Source organism: Terrapene carolina, unplaced genomic scaffold (assembly GCF_002925995.2).
Source record: "Terrapene carolina triunguis isolate 2854851 unplaced genomic scaffold, T_m_triunguis-2.0 Scaffold96, whole genome shotgun sequence".
NCBI classification, from domain to species: domain Eukaryota; kingdom Metazoa; phylum Chordata; order Testudines; family Emydidae; genus Terrapene; species Terrapene triunguis.
In genome coordinates, this window is record NW_020664447.1 from 75,867,089 (window position 1) to 75,888,009 (window position 20,921).

At 37.4% G+C, this 20,921-nt stretch overlaps 1 protein-coding gene across 2 annotated transcripts in view; it reads left to right on the forward strand.

Moving 5' to 3' along the window:
• PAPOLA (poly(A) polymerase alpha) overlaps positions 1 to 20,921 on the forward strand; it is an 88,945-nt gene that overhangs the window by 17,872 nt on the left and 50,152 nt on the right. For both annotated transcript variants that reach the window (XM_024219358.3, XM_024219357.3), the window contains exons 2-8: positions 8,788 to 8,961; positions 9,619 to 9,685; positions 11,853 to 11,934; positions 12,494 to 12,603; positions 13,001 to 13,054; positions 18,268 to 18,379; positions 20,753 to 20,842. In XM_024219358.3, coding sequence (XP_024075126.1) covers positions 8,788 to 8,961; positions 9,619 to 9,685; positions 11,853 to 11,934; positions 12,494 to 12,603; positions 13,001 to 13,054; positions 18,268 to 18,379; positions 20,753 to 20,842 — 689 coding nt within the window. The remainder of the gene's footprint in view (positions 1 to 8,787; positions 8,962 to 9,618; positions 9,686 to 11,852; positions 11,935 to 12,493; positions 12,604 to 13,000; positions 13,055 to 18,267; positions 18,380 to 20,752; positions 20,843 to 20,921) is intronic.

Here is a 20,921-nt window from a genome sequence, read left to right on the forward strand (position 1 = left end):
CTCACCTCCCCAAAAAAGGGTCAGAGACATATTTTATTAGAGATCAAATTTAAACAGAACAAAGTTGAGGTGGTGGACAAAATAAAAATTGTACCTTTTTTTGCTATATGACGTATAATGAAGGCTTTAAAAACAAAAACCTTTAAGTAGGCATGCTTTGTCTAGTCTGGAAGACTTTACAATGACTAGCACTAGTAAAATGGTGACATCACAGTTGAGAAGAGTGAAAGTTGAGCAGTTGGGAAGGGAGTTTTAGTCACTGTTTAAAACTCTCTTGCTTTTTATTAATGCATAACTTCAGTGGCTAATATGTTGGATGAAAGATATACTGCCCCATCAATCAGAGAGTTAACTCTGAAACACACGCCATCTCCTCTTTTCCCTCTACCCCCTCAATCCCTCCCCCAAGAAGAAAAAAACCAAAGATTTTATGAGGAGAACCAAGGAAAACCAGAGTTGATGTTCTTGATGTGGTTAAAAACCCAAGCAGAACATGTATATGTACGGGGAGTGGAATGAAGAGGGATGACCATTTTACATCATAAAGAAGGAAAATGCAACACAAACCAATTTTTGTCAAGTCATCTTAGCTTTTAACCATGATTCTGTGTTTCTTGACATTTTGGTGTTTGATTTCTCAACATTAATAGTGCATTTACATTTGTTGTATTTTATGGGATTTTTAATAAACTAATAATTGCTGTTGAAGCTAGTAAAATTCTGGATCTGTTTGTCTTAACAGCTTGTGAATCACAAAAACTCAGGAATGCATACCCCTTAAGTCTGTGTGGGAATAGTAGGGGCTTGTCTACACTTGAAATGCTGCTGTGGTGCAGATGTGCCTCTATAGTGCTTCAGTGTACACACTACCTACACCAACAGGACGGGTTCTCACATCAGTGTAGGTAATCCATGTCCCTGAGACACAGTAGCCAGGGGCTTGTCTACACTTACATTTTATAGCGCTCTAACTTGCTGACTCGGGGGTGAAAAGTCACCCCCCTGAGCGCAGCAAGTCTGAGCGCTTTAAAGCACTAGTTTGGACAGGCTCCGAGCGCTGCTTGGAGCTAATCCGCCTCATGGAGGTGGATTATCAGGAGCACTGGGAGACCTCTCTCCCAGCGCTCGTGCGCGACCACACTGGCACTTTAAAGCGCTGCTACGGGAGTGCTCCCGCGGCAGCGCTTTTAAATTTCTAGTGTAGACATACCCTAGGTCAGGGAAAGAACAATGAGGATTAGGTCAGTTTAACTATGCCACTCAGGTGTGGATTTTTCACACCCCTGAGCAATGTAGTTGAGACAGCTTAATTTTCTAATGCAGACAAGGCCTTGAATAAAAGAACTATTGTCTTTTAAATGTGTTTAAACATCACTTAATTACTTCACACTAGCTAAATTTATCTCCCTTAAGTCAATTTCATCTCTTGCTAGCTATCCTAGGCCTTGTCTACACTAATATGTCATGCAGTGTACCATTTGTTTTTCCTAAAATGACTTAATACAAAAGTGCTCCAAGTGGCTTGTAAAAATGGTGAGTATCATTTGGAATAGCCTAAATTTCAGCAGGTTGAAATATTTGTCTGAACATTTCAGCCTGAAATATTTTGATCTCATTGAGCGGACAGAATTGCTGGTATGGTTCAACTAGTTCTTCCATTACAGCCCCACAATTCACCTTCAGCCTTTTGAAATCTCTTGGAATTCACTGCTTCTGGAAGCTGTGCTGGGAACTGTGGCATAGGTACCTAGAGGAAATTGTGACTGAGGCCATCTTTACACTGCCACTTATGTCAGCAAATCTTATGTCGCTCAGGGGTGTAAATATTCCACCCCTTTAGCGACACAAGTTACGCGGGCATAAGCTCTAGTGTGCACAGCTGTGTCGGCAGGAGAGCTCTCTGCCATTGGCATAGAGCGGCTATGTGAGAAATTTTACAGCGGCGCAGCTGCATTGGTACAGCTCTCTAGTGTAGACATAGCCTGAGATTGTTTAGAGTAGCATTCCTGTTGATGCAGGGTAGACATGCAAAAATTCTTAAATTAATTCAGCATGTTTAGTGTGGACATACTGAACTGTTTGTGTTTACATTAATTTAGTAGCAGATCACTTACAAACTGTTGATTTCTCTAGTCGAGGCAAGGCCTTGGGATTTTCTTTAGTATTTATTGTCATAGTATTTAAACACTTCCTATAAACTAAATCAGCATTGTGAAAATCCCTAGTGAACGTTGAGTTTTCTGCTCCTCCTATACTCCTGGGAGAGACTGCTTGCAGAGTATTAATCATCTTGCCAGTTATGGTAGAAATGTTTTACTGAAGAGGAGGATCCTTCAGTATGCCCTGAAATGAATCAAGATTTGGATTAATCTTATTCCTGAAAGTTTACTGTTACTAATACTGTTCCAACTAAGAGAAGTAATGATAGTAAAAGGTAATTAGGCTATGTCCGTTTCCTGGGAGATGTCCCACTAAAGTTCGCCTGATTAAATGTGTCCCAGATAAAAACAATATATTGTAAGATTTGATGTTTATGCACCAGTTTCTGCAGTGGAGGAAAGCAGCTAACTAGAACATCAGATGTAACAGTTGTGGAGAGCTGGAGGATTGTACGGTACCCCTGGAGCAGGTTCCTGTTCTTACAAAATCCATGATAGGCTCTTCCCTGTCCATACAGAAAGGACAGGGCTTTACTTTTTTTAAAAAGGTCTTGTGGGGAAAATAATAAAATCCATGCAAGAAACTGCATGGAACTCAAATTATATAGTTTAAGAATGAAGGCCAGAGCCATTATTGCCTACAAGACTTTAACCTTGACTTCAGTAAGCATATGATGCCAAATCTGATGAGCAGACTGCTAAGCCATTCTCTGCATCAGAGCCTAAATGCACCATTAGTCTGTAGATCAAATACTAAGCTTGAAAAATGTACCCAGTGCTTACTAGTCCAGGCAATAAATCTAATTATCAGCAAAACTTTGCCAGTTTCACCAAATCACATGCCCCTTGCTTATCACGTACCTCTTGTGACTGAAGATCCTGGTCGTCTCTGAGTTTGAACTTGGAGCTTCCAACTAAGGCTACTTTTCCCACCCACAAACACCAAGTAAAACAATTTATGCTGCCCTTCTCAATGCTGGCAATTTCTTATTAACAGTCCGTTTATGCTGACTCCACAGTTGGGTTACATGAGGAGAGCCCTTTACTGGCATAGTAGTGGCTAAGGTTTCCTGCCTCTTGGACTGGTCTCCAGCCTACCTGAAAAAGGGAGCAGGGGGCTGAGAAGCAGGGATGCTGCAGCCAATCTGAAGACCAACAGCAGTGGGACTCCTGCCTGCATCACTACAACAACATAAGAATGACCATATGGGTCAGACCAGTGGTGCATATAGCCCAATATTCTGTCTACTGACAGTGGCCAGTGCCAGATGCTTCAGAGGGAATGAGCAGAACCAGGGCCGGCTCCAGGCACCAGCCTGGCAAGCAGGCGCTTGGGGCGGCCGCTCCGGAGAGGGGCGGCACGTCCAGCTATTCGGCGGCAATTCAGCGGACGGTCCCTCACTCCCGCTCGGAGCGAAGGACCTCCTGCCGAATTGCCGCCACAGATCACGGGCGGGGCTTGCTTTTTTTTTTTTTTTTTTGGCTGCTTGGGGCGGCCAAAACCATGGAGCCGGCCCTGAACAGAACGGGGATTATGGAGTGATCCATCCCCTATTGTCCACTTCCAGATCCTGGCAGTTCAGAGGTTTAGGGACACCTAAAGCATGGGTTGAGTCTCTGACTACCGTGGCTAATGGCCATCAATGGACTTATCCTCGATGAACTTATTTAATTCTTTTTTGAACCCCATTACATTTTTGGCCTTCAAATCATCATCTTCTGACAACGAGTTCCATAAATTGACTGCGTTGTATGAAGTAGCACATCCTTTTTGTTTGTTTTAATCCTGCTGCCTATTAATTTCATTGGGTGACCCCTGATTCTTGTGTTATGAGAAGGGGTAAATAGCACTTCACTTTCTCCACACATTCATGATTTTATAGACCTCAATCATAATCTCTTTTTTTGAAGTTGAACAATCCCAGTCTTTTTAATCCTTCCTTATATGGAAGCTATTCCATACCCCTAATCATTTTTGTGGCCCTTCTCTGTACCTTTTTCAATTTTAATATATAATTTTGGGATGGGGCAGCCAGAACTGCACACAGTATTCAAGATGTGGGAATACCAGGGATTTATGTAGTGGCATTATATTTTGTCATATTTTCTCTTCCTTTTCTAATGGTTCCTAACATTGTTAGTTTTCTTGATTGCCACTGCACACTGAGTAGCTGTTTTCTGACAACTATCCTTGATTATTCCAAGATTTCTTTCATTTCTGATAACGGCTAATTTAGACCCCATGGTTTTGTATATATATTTGGGATTGTTTTCCAATATGAGTTACTTTGCTCTTATCAACACTGAATTTCATCTGTATTTTTTTTGTTGCCTGGTCACCCAGTTTCGTGAGATCGCTTTGTAACTCTTCTCAGTCAGCTTTGGACTTAACTATCTTGAGTAATTTTGTATTGTTTGCAAACTTTGCTACCTCACTCTTTACCCCCCTTTTCCAGGTCATTTATGAATATGTTGAACAGACGTAGTCCCAGTACAGATCCTTGGGGGAATCCTACTACAGTATTTCTGCTTTCCATTGTGAAAACTGACGGTTTATTCCTACCATTTGTTTCTTTTAACCAGTTACTGATCCATGAGAGGACCGTCTCTCTTAGCCCATGACTGAGTACTTTGCTAAAGAGCTTTTGGTGTGTAACCTTGTCAAAGCTTTCTGTACGCTATTTCAGCTGGATCATCCTTTTCCTCATGATTGTTGAATCCCTCAAAGAATTCTAATAGATTGGTGAGGCATGATTTCCCTTTACAAAAGCTGTGTTGACTCTTCCCCACCGTAACATGCTCCTCTGTGTCTGATAATTCTGTTCTTTACTATAGGTTCAACCGATTTGCCTGGTACTGAAGTTAGTCTTAGTGGCCTGTAGCTGCCAGGATCGCCTTTAGAACATTTTTTTAAAAATAGGTGTTGCATTACCTATCCTCGAGTCATCTGGTAAAGATGGAAAGAGTCCTGTGGCACCTTATAGACTAACAGATGTTTTGGAGCATGAGCTTTCGTGGGTGAATACCCACTTCTTCGGATGCATCCTTCCTTATATGGAAGCTGTTCCGTACCCCATGCATCCGAAGAAGTGGGTATTCACCCATGAAAGCTCATGCTCCAAAACATCTGTTAGTCTATAAGGTGCCACAGGACTCTTTGCTGCTTTTACAGATCCAGACTAACACGGCTACCCCTTTGATACCTGGTAAAGATGATGATTTAGGAGAGGACTTTTGTGTGTGGAGGTCCTCTGCTGACAGTACCCACTCCAAGCAGATTCTGGCTTTTTTTCTTGCTACTGTTTCTAGCCCCTGTTACAATTCTTCATGCCTCTTTTTTGCCTGCATGCACTGCTGTTTGTTCTTTGTTCTCCTCATTCCCCCAACCTATCAGTACTTAAATTTTTTTAAACTGTTAATTTATATTTTAGATTTATAAAATTAGAAATTATGGCTGCAAATGATTTTGGAATGTGATCACAAAGGGATATGTAATTGGCAGCAAAAACGTATGGCTGGTTGTAGGGTTGTGCATGGTGGCATAGATTGAAAATCCTTGTTTGAAACGGTAGACGAAGCAAATAGTCCTATATGAAAATTCTGTATGCATGTGTGAGTAAACTTTCAATGCTCATAGTTTCAAAACCACAGTTTCCTTCAAGGTGGGCTTCTTTCTTAGATTTCAGTGAGATCTGTACAAATCAATTTTGATCAAACTTGTGGTCATTGTCTGGTTGTGCATTTGTAAAACATTTGATGAAGCTGTTTGAGTTCTACCTGTATAACAAAATTTCTCAAACATTTGGCTTACTGTTTCAAAAATTAACTTGTGCTGAAGTGAACCATGGAAAACTTTCAGTGCAAACGTTCATTTCTCAAGTTATGAGCAATTGGAAAAGGAGGGAACATGGGGGCTGGGCTGTAAGGGAAAACATATTGCAACTTAACTTTAGTGGATGCTGTCAATTTTGCTGTAATATAAGCCAGAAGAAGTTAATCAGATCCAGAGAAATTTGATGGCTAAATACTTAACAAAAATATTAGTTTACCTCTTGTAGCCTGTCAACTTTGTGGCTTCTAAATAAGAGTCCCTGAAGTCTGCTGTTGAGCTGCTGTTTCTCGCTCATCAGGGTGGATTTGATTTAAATCGTGATTTAAATAACTAGTCAGGAAGACTCAATTCAATCATGGATTTCTACGTAAAAGTGCATTCTTGTTATAACCTTAATACATATTCTTCACAACTCCGAGATAGATGTAGGTTTCATTTTTAGAAGGTACACACTATACATTTTTAAACAGTGATTTATTTTGAAAAATTTTCAGATTAGTTTTACAGCTATATCAGGAAATGAATGATTGGTTATTTCATTCACCAAAGGTAATTGAAGAAGATATTTATGAAGTCAGTTGGACGTGAACTATCTCCAATTCAGCAGGTTAATCATTAATATTAGGAGGAGGACATCACCAGACAGACATTTACATTGTTTTATTTAACTAAAACAACAACGTTGTGTAGTCTGGATTTTTTTCTTCAACAGCAAACATATATTTTAACAAAACAAGCATATTAATTTTTTAATTTAGTTAAACATTCAAGTTTTTTTAAATCAGATGTGTTTTTGGTAAAATTGTTTAACTAAAATAGTTAAATGAAATATTAAAAAAAAAAAACCCAAAATTAAAATCGTCTGTCAGCTAGGTCAACATGAGAAACTTAAAATATTGGGTTCTGCAGCTAACTCAGTCGTCTTCACCTTCATTTTCCTGTTCGTTCATAATTTGGAAAAGAAAAACAAGCTTTCCTGCTTTTCCAGGTCCCAAACGATTTCTCAATTTGGAATGAATTAATCCAAAGAAAGAAAATATTCTTTCTACACTGGCAGAAGACGCTACTGCTGTTAAAAGTGAGATTATCACTTCAACAGTCTCTGAATCCAAGTGCTTAAGTAATTTCCACCAGTTCACTGTGTGAATTTCTTTAAAACATCATCAGCAAACATATATTTCTTGAATGATTCTTATTCCCAAACTGGGTCTCTTTAACGGCCTGCTGCAATTATAGATTTTCCCTTCTAGTGAGAGAATGGTATGGTAGATCTCAAATCAATGAAGGCTACACTCCGAAAGACCTCAAGACTTCTGGAATATGCTGCTCAAACAGTTTCACTTTTGTTTCTACTATCTGTCCCTCCCTTCTCACATTTATCTCCAGACTTCTTCTCCTTGTCCAGTTCTATTCCTCCTCCAGCAATCTTCTATTCATTGAACTTTTTGAAACTTTGCACTTTTAGAGAGAGGTAAGGGATTGACTCTGTGTACACAAATTTGCAGAGGGACAATAGGGTTGAGGTCTGTCTCTATTGCTGTTAGCAAGCATGTTATCTCTGGAGACACAAATCCATAGTTTGAGAACTGCAAAACTAAGCATCTCTGGTGGTATCTTCTAGACTGAGCACTGAGTCCCATTGGGTAGATAGAAAGATTAACCTAAATAATCTATACAGAAGCCCCTGGAACTCCATAAGATTGGCTCCCTAATCCATGAACTATTGAAACTCATTTACAAAACTTTTCTTAAACATTACATGAATATATTGTCTCATACTATAGAATTAGAATTTATAATCCCTATTCCATGATGAGATATCTTTGAGCTATAATGTATCTTAATTAAAACTATCTTTAGATATGGTTTTTCAGGAAAAAACCTTTTATCAAAAAAATCCGATCGAAATTTAAAAAATCGATTTTTTTGATTTTTTTTTTAAATGATTGATTTTTATCCACCCTGTTGCTCATATATGTTCCTGAGAATAATCTTTTAGTCAAAACATCTTTTCACTGCTCATTGTTCTGTTCTTTAGATATGACAGTTTTGGGTCAAAAATATTAATTCTGTTCACTAATTTTAATCTGAGTGACTTGTTTTTAAGGAACTTCAGTCATCTGCGCTCAAGGATGGTTATATATTTCAGGATTTTCTTTATAGGCCAATTACCAAACAATTTCTGTATTATGTAATAAAACTTGATCTTCTTTTAAAATAATAATAAACTGTTCTACATAATCAGCTCAAATTTAATTAATTGGTTCTTGATTTTGTTTTGTAGAATTCTTTTGAAGTTGTATTTTTTTTCCTGATTCTGAAGTATATGGTCGACCACATTTGCCCTTATTTGTTTATCTTAAAACTGTTCCTGATGGCAAATTTCTCTCATTCTTATCATTGAGGCCTTGTCCATGCACACAAATTGCACCGGTTTAATTACAGTTGTTTTAAAATCAATTTAATTATACTGGTGGACATGTACATTGGTTTACAACTAGTTAACATTGATTTCAAAAGTACTTTAAACGTAAAGTATTTAGGGAGCAGATCTGAGTAAGGTGACATTTTATAGTAACTTTTCACAGTAATAATCACTCCTTGATCAAGAGTAGATTAAAATCATTACATAAACTCACCTTAAAGTGACAACTTAATCTGGTTATGGGGTCTAATAGCTGTAAATAAGATTTATCCTGATTTTTCCTTGACCTGTCTTTGTGTTGATTATTCGATGATGAAAGAAAATAGAAATTGTCATGTTTCTGACAGTAATTTTATCTAATTATCTTCTAGTCCAGTTACAAACCAGGGATCACAACAAACACAGCAACTACAGAAGCATTATGGCATTACCTCACCTATCAGTTTGGCTGCCCCCAAGGAGATTGACTGTATACTTACCCAGAAATTAATTGATACCCTAAAGCCCTTCGGTGTGTTTGAAGAAGAAGAGGAACTGCAGCGCAGGTGAGTGAATGTTACAATAGTTGCTTTCTAATGTTAAAGTGTATTTCAGTGAAATGAAAAATCATATTTAAATTTAGTTTTCAAAATTAACAACATTATTGAAAGGAGTCTGGACTGTTTCTTCTCAACAGTAGGAATCAGTGAAAAATCCCTCAGAATGCAGAGCTCTAACAGTTTTTTAGTGTCCCTAAGTTAAGGCTAGTCTTTGTATTTGGAAGTGTAAGTTTATGTATTCCCTCTTCTAGTATTAGTCCCATTTACTTTCCTCTATAGTTTTCCTGTTAAAACTTTCTGAAACTTGCGTCTTTCTACTGTTCATTACTGCAGGAAACATGTGAACCTGAGCAAATGATAGAAAGTTAACATCTTTGGTATGCACATACTTAAAAATGTGTGTACAGCTCATGCATATGTGTATCCCAAAGAGCCCTTATTGGCTCAAATTACTGAAATATTTGTTTATTCAACTAGAATTAAAAAAAAGGTGGAAATATTTGAAGACTGTATTCATTTCTGTAGCTGTATTAAAACAGATATAATCTGCTATTAACTTGCAATGTACTCTATTTACCTTTTTATGTAACGGTGATCAAAATCTTAATAAAGCTCATTAGTTTGCTATAATTTTATTATTTGTGAATTCTGATGTATCAACAGGATTCTAATTTTGGGGAAGTTAAATAATCTGGTAAAGGAATGGATACAGGAAATCAGTGAAATCAAGGTATGGATCTATTTTCCTTGTAGAGTTACTTGTATTAAAATTTCTTGCATACAAGATAATTCCAGCATGTATTCCTAGTTCAAGAGATGTATTTCACTTAATCTGTTGAGTCGTATCTCACTAGAAAATAAAAGTAAGATTAATGTTCTTGATTTCACTTCTAGTAAACACTTACTAGATAGGTGTGCAAGACTGAAACTTCTGTGTTAATGGATGTTGAGATATTTTATATTTAGCTGCTGCTTAATTTTCAAATCGGAGGGGGCAGCTATTCATCTACTCAAGTGGAATTGGAATTTATTACATATTCTTATTAAAAACTGGATTTTAACTTCATGCTTAAAATTATCAACACAGTTTTATCTGATCATTTGAACTGGTGGTAGGGAGTAATAAAGTTCTTTTGAGACTGAGATAAATACAGGTTTCAGAGTAGCAGCCGTGTTAGTCTGTATCCGCAAAAAGAACAGGAGTACTTGTGGCACCTTAGACTAACAAATTTATTTGAGCATAAGCTTTTGTGTGCTACAGCCCACTTCTTCGGATGCATAGAATGGAACATATATTGAGGAGATATATATATACACATACAGAGAGCATGGAAAGGTGGGAGTTGTCTTACCAACTCTGAGAGGCCAATTAAGTAAGAGGAAAAAAACTTTTGAAGTGATAATCAAGATATCCCAGTACAGACAGTTTGATAAGAAGTGTGAGAATACTTACATGGGGAGATAGATTCAATGTTTGTAATGGCTCAGTCATTCCCAGTCTCTATTCAAGCCTTAGTTGATTGTATCTAGTTTGCATATCATATTTTTTTCTCTTACTTAATTGGCCTCTCAGAGTTGGTAATGCAACTCCCACCTTTTCATGCTCTCTGTATATATGTGTGTGTGTGTGTGTGTGTGTGTGTGTGTGTGTGTGTATGTGTATATATATATAATATCCATCCTCAATATAGGTTCCATTCTATGCATCCGAAGAAGTGGGCCGTAGCCCACGAAAGCTTATGCTCAAATAAATTTGTTAGTCTCTACGGTGCCACAAGTACTCCTGTTCTTTTTGGGATAAATATATTATGTGATAGAGCAAAATATAAGATCTTATTGTTTACATTGAGCTATTTTAACTTTTCTGAAGAGTTAAACTTCATAGGAACTTATTTAAATTGGCACCTCATTACTATTTTCACTGTTACTTTCTTAGTGCAGTAATGGATTTTAAAATTTTTTTACAACGCTCTTTGAAATTGTCAGGCCATACTTTTTAAGCCACTCTCATTTTCTAGTTCTTAGAGATATGAACTTGAAAATCACATTTCTGTGTGAATTTTTACATAATATATTTAAGACCAAAGATGACTATAACTAAAAGCCTTTTTTCAACTTACTTTGTGTGTAATTGATTTTACTGTTTTCTCTGTATAGTTGGTTTTCCTTGTGTGAATGTCTACTCAAGCATTAAATAGAAGAGGAAAATCCTTAAAAATAAAAGTGAAAAATGAATGTAAAACCAAAATTGGCAAGTGGGGCTTAGGTTGCATGGATTTGGTAGTTTTAAATATTATACTTGCCCATCTTGTTGATGATTTTTGTCTTGGATACATTTATATTTAGTAAGTTTCTTAGAAGTAAATCACAGTTGAAAGAAATAACTGTATAATGTTGTAAACATAATTCATGGTTAATGCATACTAGATCAGATACACCTTAGTTTTTATGCAATAGACTGAGTTCCTGTCTGTCTCAGAAGTGCTAAATACGTTACTACAGCAAGCTTAAGCAGAACACTGTGTCCACAAACAGTCTTTCGACTGTTAAATCCCAAGTAATAGAATGGTTACAACTAGTGTCATCGAATTTCTAGCACTAGAGTATTTATTTGTCACGTTATATACATAGTTCCTGAGTATCAAATTATTACCTCCTGTCTGCCACCAAATTCCATTATTGTGACCTAGCATTGATAATTGGATAACTTCTGGCTATTGGTATATTTATTTAAAATTAGAACGAACTATCGTAACAGGAATAAGCTTTAATATATGCAATTTAACATCTATTTTCTGAATTACTTTTGTTTGCATTATGTTTTCTCTTGTAACTGTTGTCCATTGTCTGAATGTACTTTGCTTATAAAATAACTAGTTGTATATTTGCTCCATTAGAATCTTCCACAATCTGTAATAGAAAATGTTGGAGGAAAAATTTTTACGTTTGGATCCTACCGACTAGGGGTGCACACAAAAGGTAAAATTTACCTTGCTGCTTATGAAAAAAATTATATATCTGACCTAATGAAGTATTTATAAAATGTCATATGTAAGACATTAGAAAAGTTACGTTGGCTTTGAAGTATCATGTGGCCATGGTAAGTATATGATTTCATTTGATGCCTTAAGGAGGGAGAGTCAGTTCAAAGTAAGATCCTGGAATCCTTTCTGTTCAAGGTCTGGGAGGTAGAAGGGCTAAGTCACAAAGAGATACATACAAAAAAATTATATGAGGAATGGGTATATCTGGATTCTCAGGACTTTAATGTACAGTTACTGAAAATTGTTGTAAACCTCCCTTACCAAAGAGAGAGATGTAGGTATTTTCAATATGTCCAGTGGTTGTAAAGACACATTAATTGTTACTTTTGGAGCACATCTTGAAATATATTATACTTAGTTTATAGCTGTATGAAGGATGACTATTGCATTTTCCTTTGTTGATAGAATGTTATGTTGTAGGCAATTGCTGGTATTCTCTGTGTATTTGTATAGAGTGTCTGTAGCCTCATGGTGTTTATGAACATGTGTTTTAGGAGCTGATATTGATGCATTGTGTGTTGCACCAAGGCATGTTGACAGGAGTGACTTTTTCACCTCATTTTATGAAAAACTGAAACTACAGGAAGAAGTAAAAGACTTAAGGGTATGTTGGTCCTCTACCAAAGAGTTGTTAGGACACAAATGATGATGTAAAATTAGTGAACAGAAAAAATACAGAATAAATAAGTAAGGCAAAAGTGGTTTACATCTGTTAAGAGTAGGAAAGATTGCAGTCAAATCCCACAGGATTCACACCACGGTTTTAGTTGACATAAACTGAAAATAGCTATAACTTATCTAATAAAATGGTAGCGTCTAACTTCTACTGTGTATTAAGATTTATGTCAGTTACTTCTATTTATTGCAATCATTTTGAGTCTGAAGGAGAAGAAATGTCAATATAAATTCTAATGTCGTAGTAATCATTTAAATTTGTCATTGTGTTATTTGTGGATACTCTTTTCCATGTTGAAAATAATACTGAACATTTATTTTTTCAGGCTGTTGAAGAGGCATTTGTCCCAGTTATCAAACTGTGTTTTGATGGGATAGAGGTAAGGTTTAGCCAGCTGTCTTTGAGTCTTGTTTTACTATAATCATAATCAAAACATTAACACTTCTAGGGTTCCCCGTGATGTGTGTAATTCCTATTAGAGGTATATGTCAAGGGGACTGCTTGTGTGAACTGCTGATCACACAAGGCTGCCTGTTGAATGTTGCAAGTATTAGTACTAATAGAGTACTTTTTGTCTGCAAGTCAATGACAAATTCTTACGGTGTTTTTTTAATTAGTTCTAGCAAAAATTAACACTTAATTGTCCAGTCTTCAAACTCAAAATTACTTCAAATATTAAATCCATTGCTAAAAGAGAACAAGGTGATCCTTTTGGTCCCAATATTTTCAAACTCCAGTTAACATCTCTGACTAACAACACTGCCAGCTTCTGTCTTCGCCTTGGTCTTTTGGCTTCTCCCTTTCTGCTTACCTATTTCAATGAAACACAACTTTTTGCACGTGGTGGTTGCCTTTTTCTAGGCCTCTTAACAGAGATGGTGGGGGTTTCCAGAAATTCATTGCCTTTCAGCACCATTCCTTACAAATTACAGGACTTTTTTTTTGTTAGGGGATTTTGTTGTATGGACACAAGCAATTGAACTCAAGATAAGATTTATTAAAAACAGAGAAAATAGTAAAAGATAGTTTGCTAGATTTATAGCTAGATTTACATTTTAGGTATGGTATTTTCAGCTTAGTTATTGAAAAAACAGAAGTGAGTGGCTTACATCTCTTAAAAGTAGTCTCTGTGACCACCTATCAATCCATTAGTTTCCTTTGTTGATAATATGCCAACTCTGTGCCTCCAGAGATCTCTTATCAAATCCCTTTGACTGGGTTAGGTTATCCACTGGCAGGTAGTTTAGGAGGTTCAGAATCCTTTGCATGGGAATACTCTCTCATCTTTTGCTCTTTTGAATCACAACTCCTCCCTCAGCCCCCAGGTTAAGCTCTGAGTTATGATCCTTCATCCTGTATCCCTTCTAGTCAGGTCTGTCTCCTACCCCTTGTTATGAGTACAGGAAGAGAGTGATTTCCTCCACGGAGAAAATTCCTCCTCCCGCATCTGGAAAGATTTTCCTCTCTCTTTCCCGGTCTCTTATGCATTGAGAGTTGGGGTTGTGAGTCAGAGATCCCAATAGCTGCTGCAGGTTGGGGCACTGGTATTGACACTCCTGCTGTTGACTCTGGCTTCTGTATTTCTTTACAGATGCTATTTTGGTTTGGACTGTGTGTGGGGGATTGGGTTATTTCTCTTTCTCCTTGCCAGCCTCTTTTATTTGTGTTTTCCTTGACACATGCTCGACAGCATGAGTCTCTGTAGAAAGGTGTTATGAATAAATAGGATATCTCCATTAATTTATATTTATCTCCTAGAACTGGAAGGGACCTTGAAAGGTCATTGAGTCCAGCCCCCTACCTTCACTAGCAGGACCAAGTACTGATTTTGCCCCAGATCCCTAAGTGGCCCCCTCAAGGATTGAATTCACAACCCTGGGTTTAGCAGGCCAATGCTCAAACCACTGAGCTATCCCTCCTCCCAGGAATTGTGTTCCTGCCCACAATTTAGCTTGCCTCTGGATTAGTGTCTTACTTGTTTCATTTTGCATTAATACCTAAAGAGGTAAAGCCTACACAATTGACCCAACATCTCCAAGACTCTCTAGAGTTTTGTGCCAATAGCATGGCAAATGGTTTTAGTCTTGGAGCTTTTTGGCATAGGTGCTTCTCTCATAGTGTCTGGTTTGACAGTACCACATGTGGTTTGACTGCTCTATGTTCTGTCCTTCTGTGTCACCATCTCTGAAAAAATTCCCCATTAATTTGACCTCCCACTCCCAGCAGGGATTTTTCATGCCTCTATGCTAGTCAAAGGTCAGCAAGACACGAGCACCAGTGTCTGAATTGGTAGCATATATGCTACACCCGTGTCAGTCTCTGCTGGGCACAGATAGCTGAGATGTGACCCATTTTTAATTTTCCTATTAATTTCCCTTCTCCAAAAAAATAAACTTAGACCATAGCTCCTTTGTCACAGTATCAGAATAATTTAAAACAGTTTGTGTCCACTTGTAACTGCACTTAAGATTTATTTTAAAAATGAGTAATGTAGAATTACCCTCATGTAACACTAACAAGGTGGCTTCTGCATTTTTTCCATTTTCAGTTATATACCCTGGGCACCACAAGACTTGAGAAGCTTCTACAAGAGTAGTGTTTGGATGCCACAGACAGACAAACTTGTAGTGGCACACTTACAGGACTGTGGTTATATAAGGGACATGCAGTTCCCCCAGCCGACTCAGTTTTTTCCACAACTAGCTCTATATGCAGGATCCTTGATGCATGGTTAAAACCCTTAACCTTCCTTTTATGTGTTAGATAATTGTGGGGGTTGTCTATACTACAGTGCTATGTCAGTATAACTTATGTCACTCAGGGATGTGAATAAGCCACCCCCCCGAGCAGCATAAGTTACACCAACCTAAGCACCGGTGTGGACAGTGCTATGTCCTGCCGACATAGCTGCCATCTCTTGGGGAGAGCTCTATCCCATCAGCAGAGAGCGTCTTCACCAGACATGCTATAGTGGTGAAGCTGCACCACTGTAGCACTTCTATGTAGACTAGCCCTTAATAATTTAATTATAGTACTTTTGATAACCATTAATGTAGTTTTTGTCTGGGTCCATTCTCCGCTTTTGTCTGGGTACCATGTCATAGAGTTGGTGCTCAGTCTACCTTGGGGAGAGTTATTCAACATACCAATACTACTAGTGTCTGTCATTCACATCCTAGACGTGGAAGAATAGACAGAACTACCCCCAGACTTTCTTCTTGAAGGGAAAGGGCTTGGCATCAGTGCAAGGCCCAAAAAGGCAGATCAAAAAAGTTGGTGCTCAGACCAGCAGTGTCCTGGTCTGTTTCAAGGGCTCCATAATATCCTACTTCAGAGGCATTTCATGTAAGTGTAAGTCAGTGGTTCTCAAAGTTTTGTACTGGTGACCCTTTTCACATAGCAAGCCTCTGAGTGCGACGACCCCCCCCCCCCCAAATTAATAACACTTGTTTATATATTTAACACCATTATAAATGCTGGAGGCAAAACGGGGTTTGGGGTGTAGACTGATAGCTTGCGACCCTCCTTCCAATAACCTTGCGACCCCCTGAGGGGTCCCGACCCCCAGTTTGAGAACCCCTGGTGTAAGTGCTGGAGAGTCAGCACATGCTGCCTTCTGAATCTGCCAGTATCATCCATCTAGTGCTGCAAGTATTTTTAGTTCTGAAAATGTCAAAGAAGATTTTGTGTGTGTTGCCAAGCCTTCATCAGATCTGTTGTATCCAGAATACCAGGAGGCTTTGGTTTTCCTCTATATCCTGAGGCATAAGGACAGGAGGAAGTGGAACTCCATGCTCTAGGTGCTGAGCGAACCTTCCTCCCTAAGGGAAAAAAGAGAAAATACAGTCTCGGATATGGTGAAAGTGTGCTTTAGTACTGCTGTCCCTAGTGCCAGTGGGGCCACTGGCCTTCCTTGTCACACTAGTTTCCTCTTACATCTTGCCTTTTATGTTGAGATCTTTTCCAATGAAATAAAATAAAAGGGGTCTTCCTCACTTCTGACTTTTCATTCACAGAGATGAAAACTGTAGGCTGGTACTTGTAAAAATACTCTCTCTTACTATTAACTTCATCTATCCTTTTAATATTTTATTTGAGAGAGATTTTTGTTCAGTCTTTTTAAAAAATCTGTGTTCAGCTTCCATGTCAACTTCCAGGCTGAGTGTGAAACTGCATTTTGAAGTTGTTAGTTGAAAGCAGAATTCGCAGCTTAATCGAAACTGATACTTTTAGCACAGTACACTGAAATTCCAGCCACCAGGGACGAGCAGAATTTTAAATTTTCAGCTTCGTATATTGAGAATTTATTTTTAAAGCACATTCTTCAGAATATATAGGAAATGTCCTTTGTCAGCCTTTGCGTGATAGACTAAGGTCTACTTTATCTTTTTTCCTGTTTCATAATCCATTTATTGGGGCCAGAACTTGTTGTAGATGTTTTGAAGTTGCTGTCACTGAACGTCTTTGGCTTTTTATTCTTTCCTTGGCTCTGTGTGATGCTCCTAGGAGGACTGAACCTTTTTACCAGCCAGAATAAACTTATTGTCAGACGGCATGGAAGAACTAAAAGTACAGTCTGGGCAGGTGAAACTTGATGTGTCAGAGATACGCTTCTGGCCTACGTTTAAATCCTTGTTGTGTTGACTTGGCTCATCCAGTCTGAGGTTGGAAATGCAAACTTTCCTCCCTCCTTAGTTGCCTTGTAAACATCAGCGAATGATATTTGTCCTATATAACACTTAGAGGCATATATACGTATACTCTGGTTCTGATTGCATGTTATTGCAGAGGTCTGCCCTTTTGGATCCAGTTGCCATCTGGAAGCTACGATTAGTAATGATGCTTGTTATGGCAAAAAAGGGAGAAACTTATGGAAAATATGCAGAAGTCATTCCTTTTTAAAAAGAAAATTCATGATGCCCTGATGAATAAGTGTTTTAAAAGTGGGGGGAAGTAAAATCTTTCATTTTACACTAAAAACTCTTTAAAACCATTTAATATTTTCAGTTTAAACACACTGAAAATATGTGTCACTACACTGTATACATATAGTGCCAAATTCGTGTCTTTTTAAACAAACCATGCAGAGCACTTACCCATTTGATGGTTTGCCAGGATTTCAGACCATGACTTTTTTTCTGTTTAAACAAACAAAAAAAATTTAAAAGTCACAGGAGTTGTAGCCATGACAAATCAATAGCCTTAATTAGTAACATGTAAGCTTCAGCAAGTTCAGTGCCAGGCAAATTATTTACTTCTTTTCTGCAATTCAATGATATTTGCAAGGAAAATTGTCTCAGACTGGTTTCCCTATTCAACTTCAGGTTAGATGAATTGGGTCGTTTCTTGCATCCTAGAGTTGACTTAGAGGTAATATCATAGGAAGCAGGGCGGATGCTGAGAGCATTTCTTTAACACTTATTAGGGGTAAACGCATTCAGGCTTAGGCCATTTAGTTTGTGGAAAGAGATTAGTTACCCTAAAGGGAATAAGTGCTTTTTTGTCATGATAGAAAACTTGATTAAAATAATGCACTAAATAACTTGATTGAGGGTTAAAAGTAAATTTGTGGTTTTTTGGATTTTTTTTTAGATTGATATTTTGTTTGCAAGATTAGCACTGCAAACTATTCCTGAGGATTTGGACCTTCGAGATGATAGCCTACTTAAAAATTTAGACATTAGATGCATACGAAGTCTTAACGGTATGTATAAAACTGGATTTTTAAGTATCAGTTTCTCTGTCAAGTTAGTGTCTAATGGGGGTGGGGGAGAGAGGCAGTACAATAAGTATGTAGCTGAGTTGCAAAGTTTAAATGAACTCATGGTGGCTCAACTTGCCTAGATTTAAAGTAACTTGTGCAAGCCAATACTATGATATGGCATTTTGAAAAATTGGCTGTTTTCTGTTAGATTCTTATGCCTTCTTGTCAAATCATGTATTAAACATTGAAGCCTAGAAACTTCAAATTGGGTTTGTTGTGGAGGTCTCACCTAGCGCACAAGCCACTTATTCATGAAATAAATAGAGAGAGCAGTCTCTCTTCCATGGCAAATTAGGAATGTCCAAACACTACTGATTTGAGGCCTACCTAATATCAGGATTACTTGCCAGGTCCTGTCAGACCCTCAATAAATTTGGCAAAGTTTTTATAGTTGATATAACTTCTGAGGTGTGAAATAAGCATTTTCATTGACGTATCAAAATGTAAGTGTAGATGAAAATTGCATTTTTATATAATTCAACTGTGCTGCAACTCTGTACCCGGGGTCACATGTTTTGTCACAAAATAGGCATAAAATCTGAAGTGAGGGCTCTTTGGTTTCTGTGGCAAATTGGAACTTCTGACTGCTTCAAGTAAATTTAAAAAAAAATAGGCATTTTATTAGGTTAAATATGGAATAAAAATGTAATCAGGACAGTATTCTTTGTTCTATTAAAGTCAATTTTATTTGGCCTTCAAATTTTCAGCACCATTGTGCCTTCTGCTTGTGTGAAATGTCTTGGTTAAGGGGCCTTGAACTCCTGGCTCCCACCAACTAGCTGTCTCCCTGAGTTTAACAGCAATAGTTGCCACCATACATTAACTAGAGGAGTTTTGCTAAAATTGGTGAAGCAGTTAAAGTTAGTACTATAATGCATCTGTGAGCTTCAGAGTTGGTACTCCATTGAATTAATGTATAGTTTATATCTCTCAGAGCTGTTGTTTGCAGCTGTTCCTTTGCAAATTCACCACTGCAGTGGTTCATGTTTGGAAGATTTCACAACCATGAGGGCTATAAGCTTAATTTTTCAACGTGATTGTTTATATTCTGCAGTCCAATTTTATGTCAAATTCCATAGCAATGAAATTGCTTAAAAATCTGGTCCTAGTTATAAGAAGTCAGTGTGCGACATCTCTGTTCTTCATATTTCTGTTGTTTGTATACTGCTGTTATGCAGGTACCTCCCTTTTTGTATGTTGTTTTAATTTTTATTAGGGCTGTCAAGCAATTAAAAAAATTAATCGTGCAATAAATCGCACTGTTAAACAATAGAATACAATTTATTTAAATATGTTTTGGATTTTTTAAACATTTTAAATATATTGATTTCAGTTACAACACAGAATACAAACTGTACAGTGCTCACTTTATATTTATTTTTATTACAAATATTTTCACTGTAAAAATCAGTATTTTTTCAATTCACCTAATACAAGTACTGTAGTACAGTCTCTTTATCATGAAAGTTGAACTTACAAATATAGAATTATGTACAAAAAATAACTGCATTCAAACATAAAACAATGTAAAACTTTAAAGCTTATACGCTAAACATTCGTATGTCCCTTCATGCTTATCTGGCACGTAAATACCTTGCAATGCTGGCTACAGAACTCCCGTGCGAACGCCTGTTCTCACTTTATGGTGATGTGAACAAGAAGTAGGCAGCATTATCTCCTGCAAATGCAAACAAACTTGTTTGTCTGAGCGATTGGCTGAACAAGAAGTAGGAATGAGTAGACTGGTAGGTTCTAAAGTCTTACAATGTTTTGGTGCAGTTATGGAACGAAAAGAAATCTACATTTGTAAGTTGCACTTTCATGATAAAGAGATTGCACTACAGTACTTGCATGAGGTGAATTGAATAACACTATTTCTTTTGTTTATCATTTTTACAGTGCAAATAAAAATAATATAAAGTGAGCACTGTACACTTTGTATTCTGGGTTGTAATTGAAATCAATATATTTGAAAATGTAAAAAAAATCAAAATATTTAATAAATTTCAGTTGGTATTCTATTGTTTAAAAGTGAGATTACAACTGTGATTAATCACGAGTTAACTGCGATTGACAGCCCTAATTTTTATATGAATTATCCTTTCTTCCCCAAAATGCTGCTGCTGTACAACATAATAAAAAGCATATGAAAATGTATTAAAAGCAAACACCCTTTTCACATTCAAAACATAAGTGAGCCAAGTGTGAAACGTAATTTCTTGTTGTGCTAATCTTTAGTAGATTTGAAGGTGGGGTGAGGGCAGATTCTTTATTGTTAACCATTGGAGGTAACAGGTGCTTTCTGTTGGCCAGGTTGCAGGGTAACCGATGAAATTTTACATCTAGTACCAAACATCGACAACTTCAGGTTAACACTGAGAGCTATCAAACTGTGGGCAAAACGTAAGTTTAGTCTCAGAAAACAGGTTCTCAATAAATTCTTATCAGTGGTGACTGATGATGATGATGATGACTAACTCTC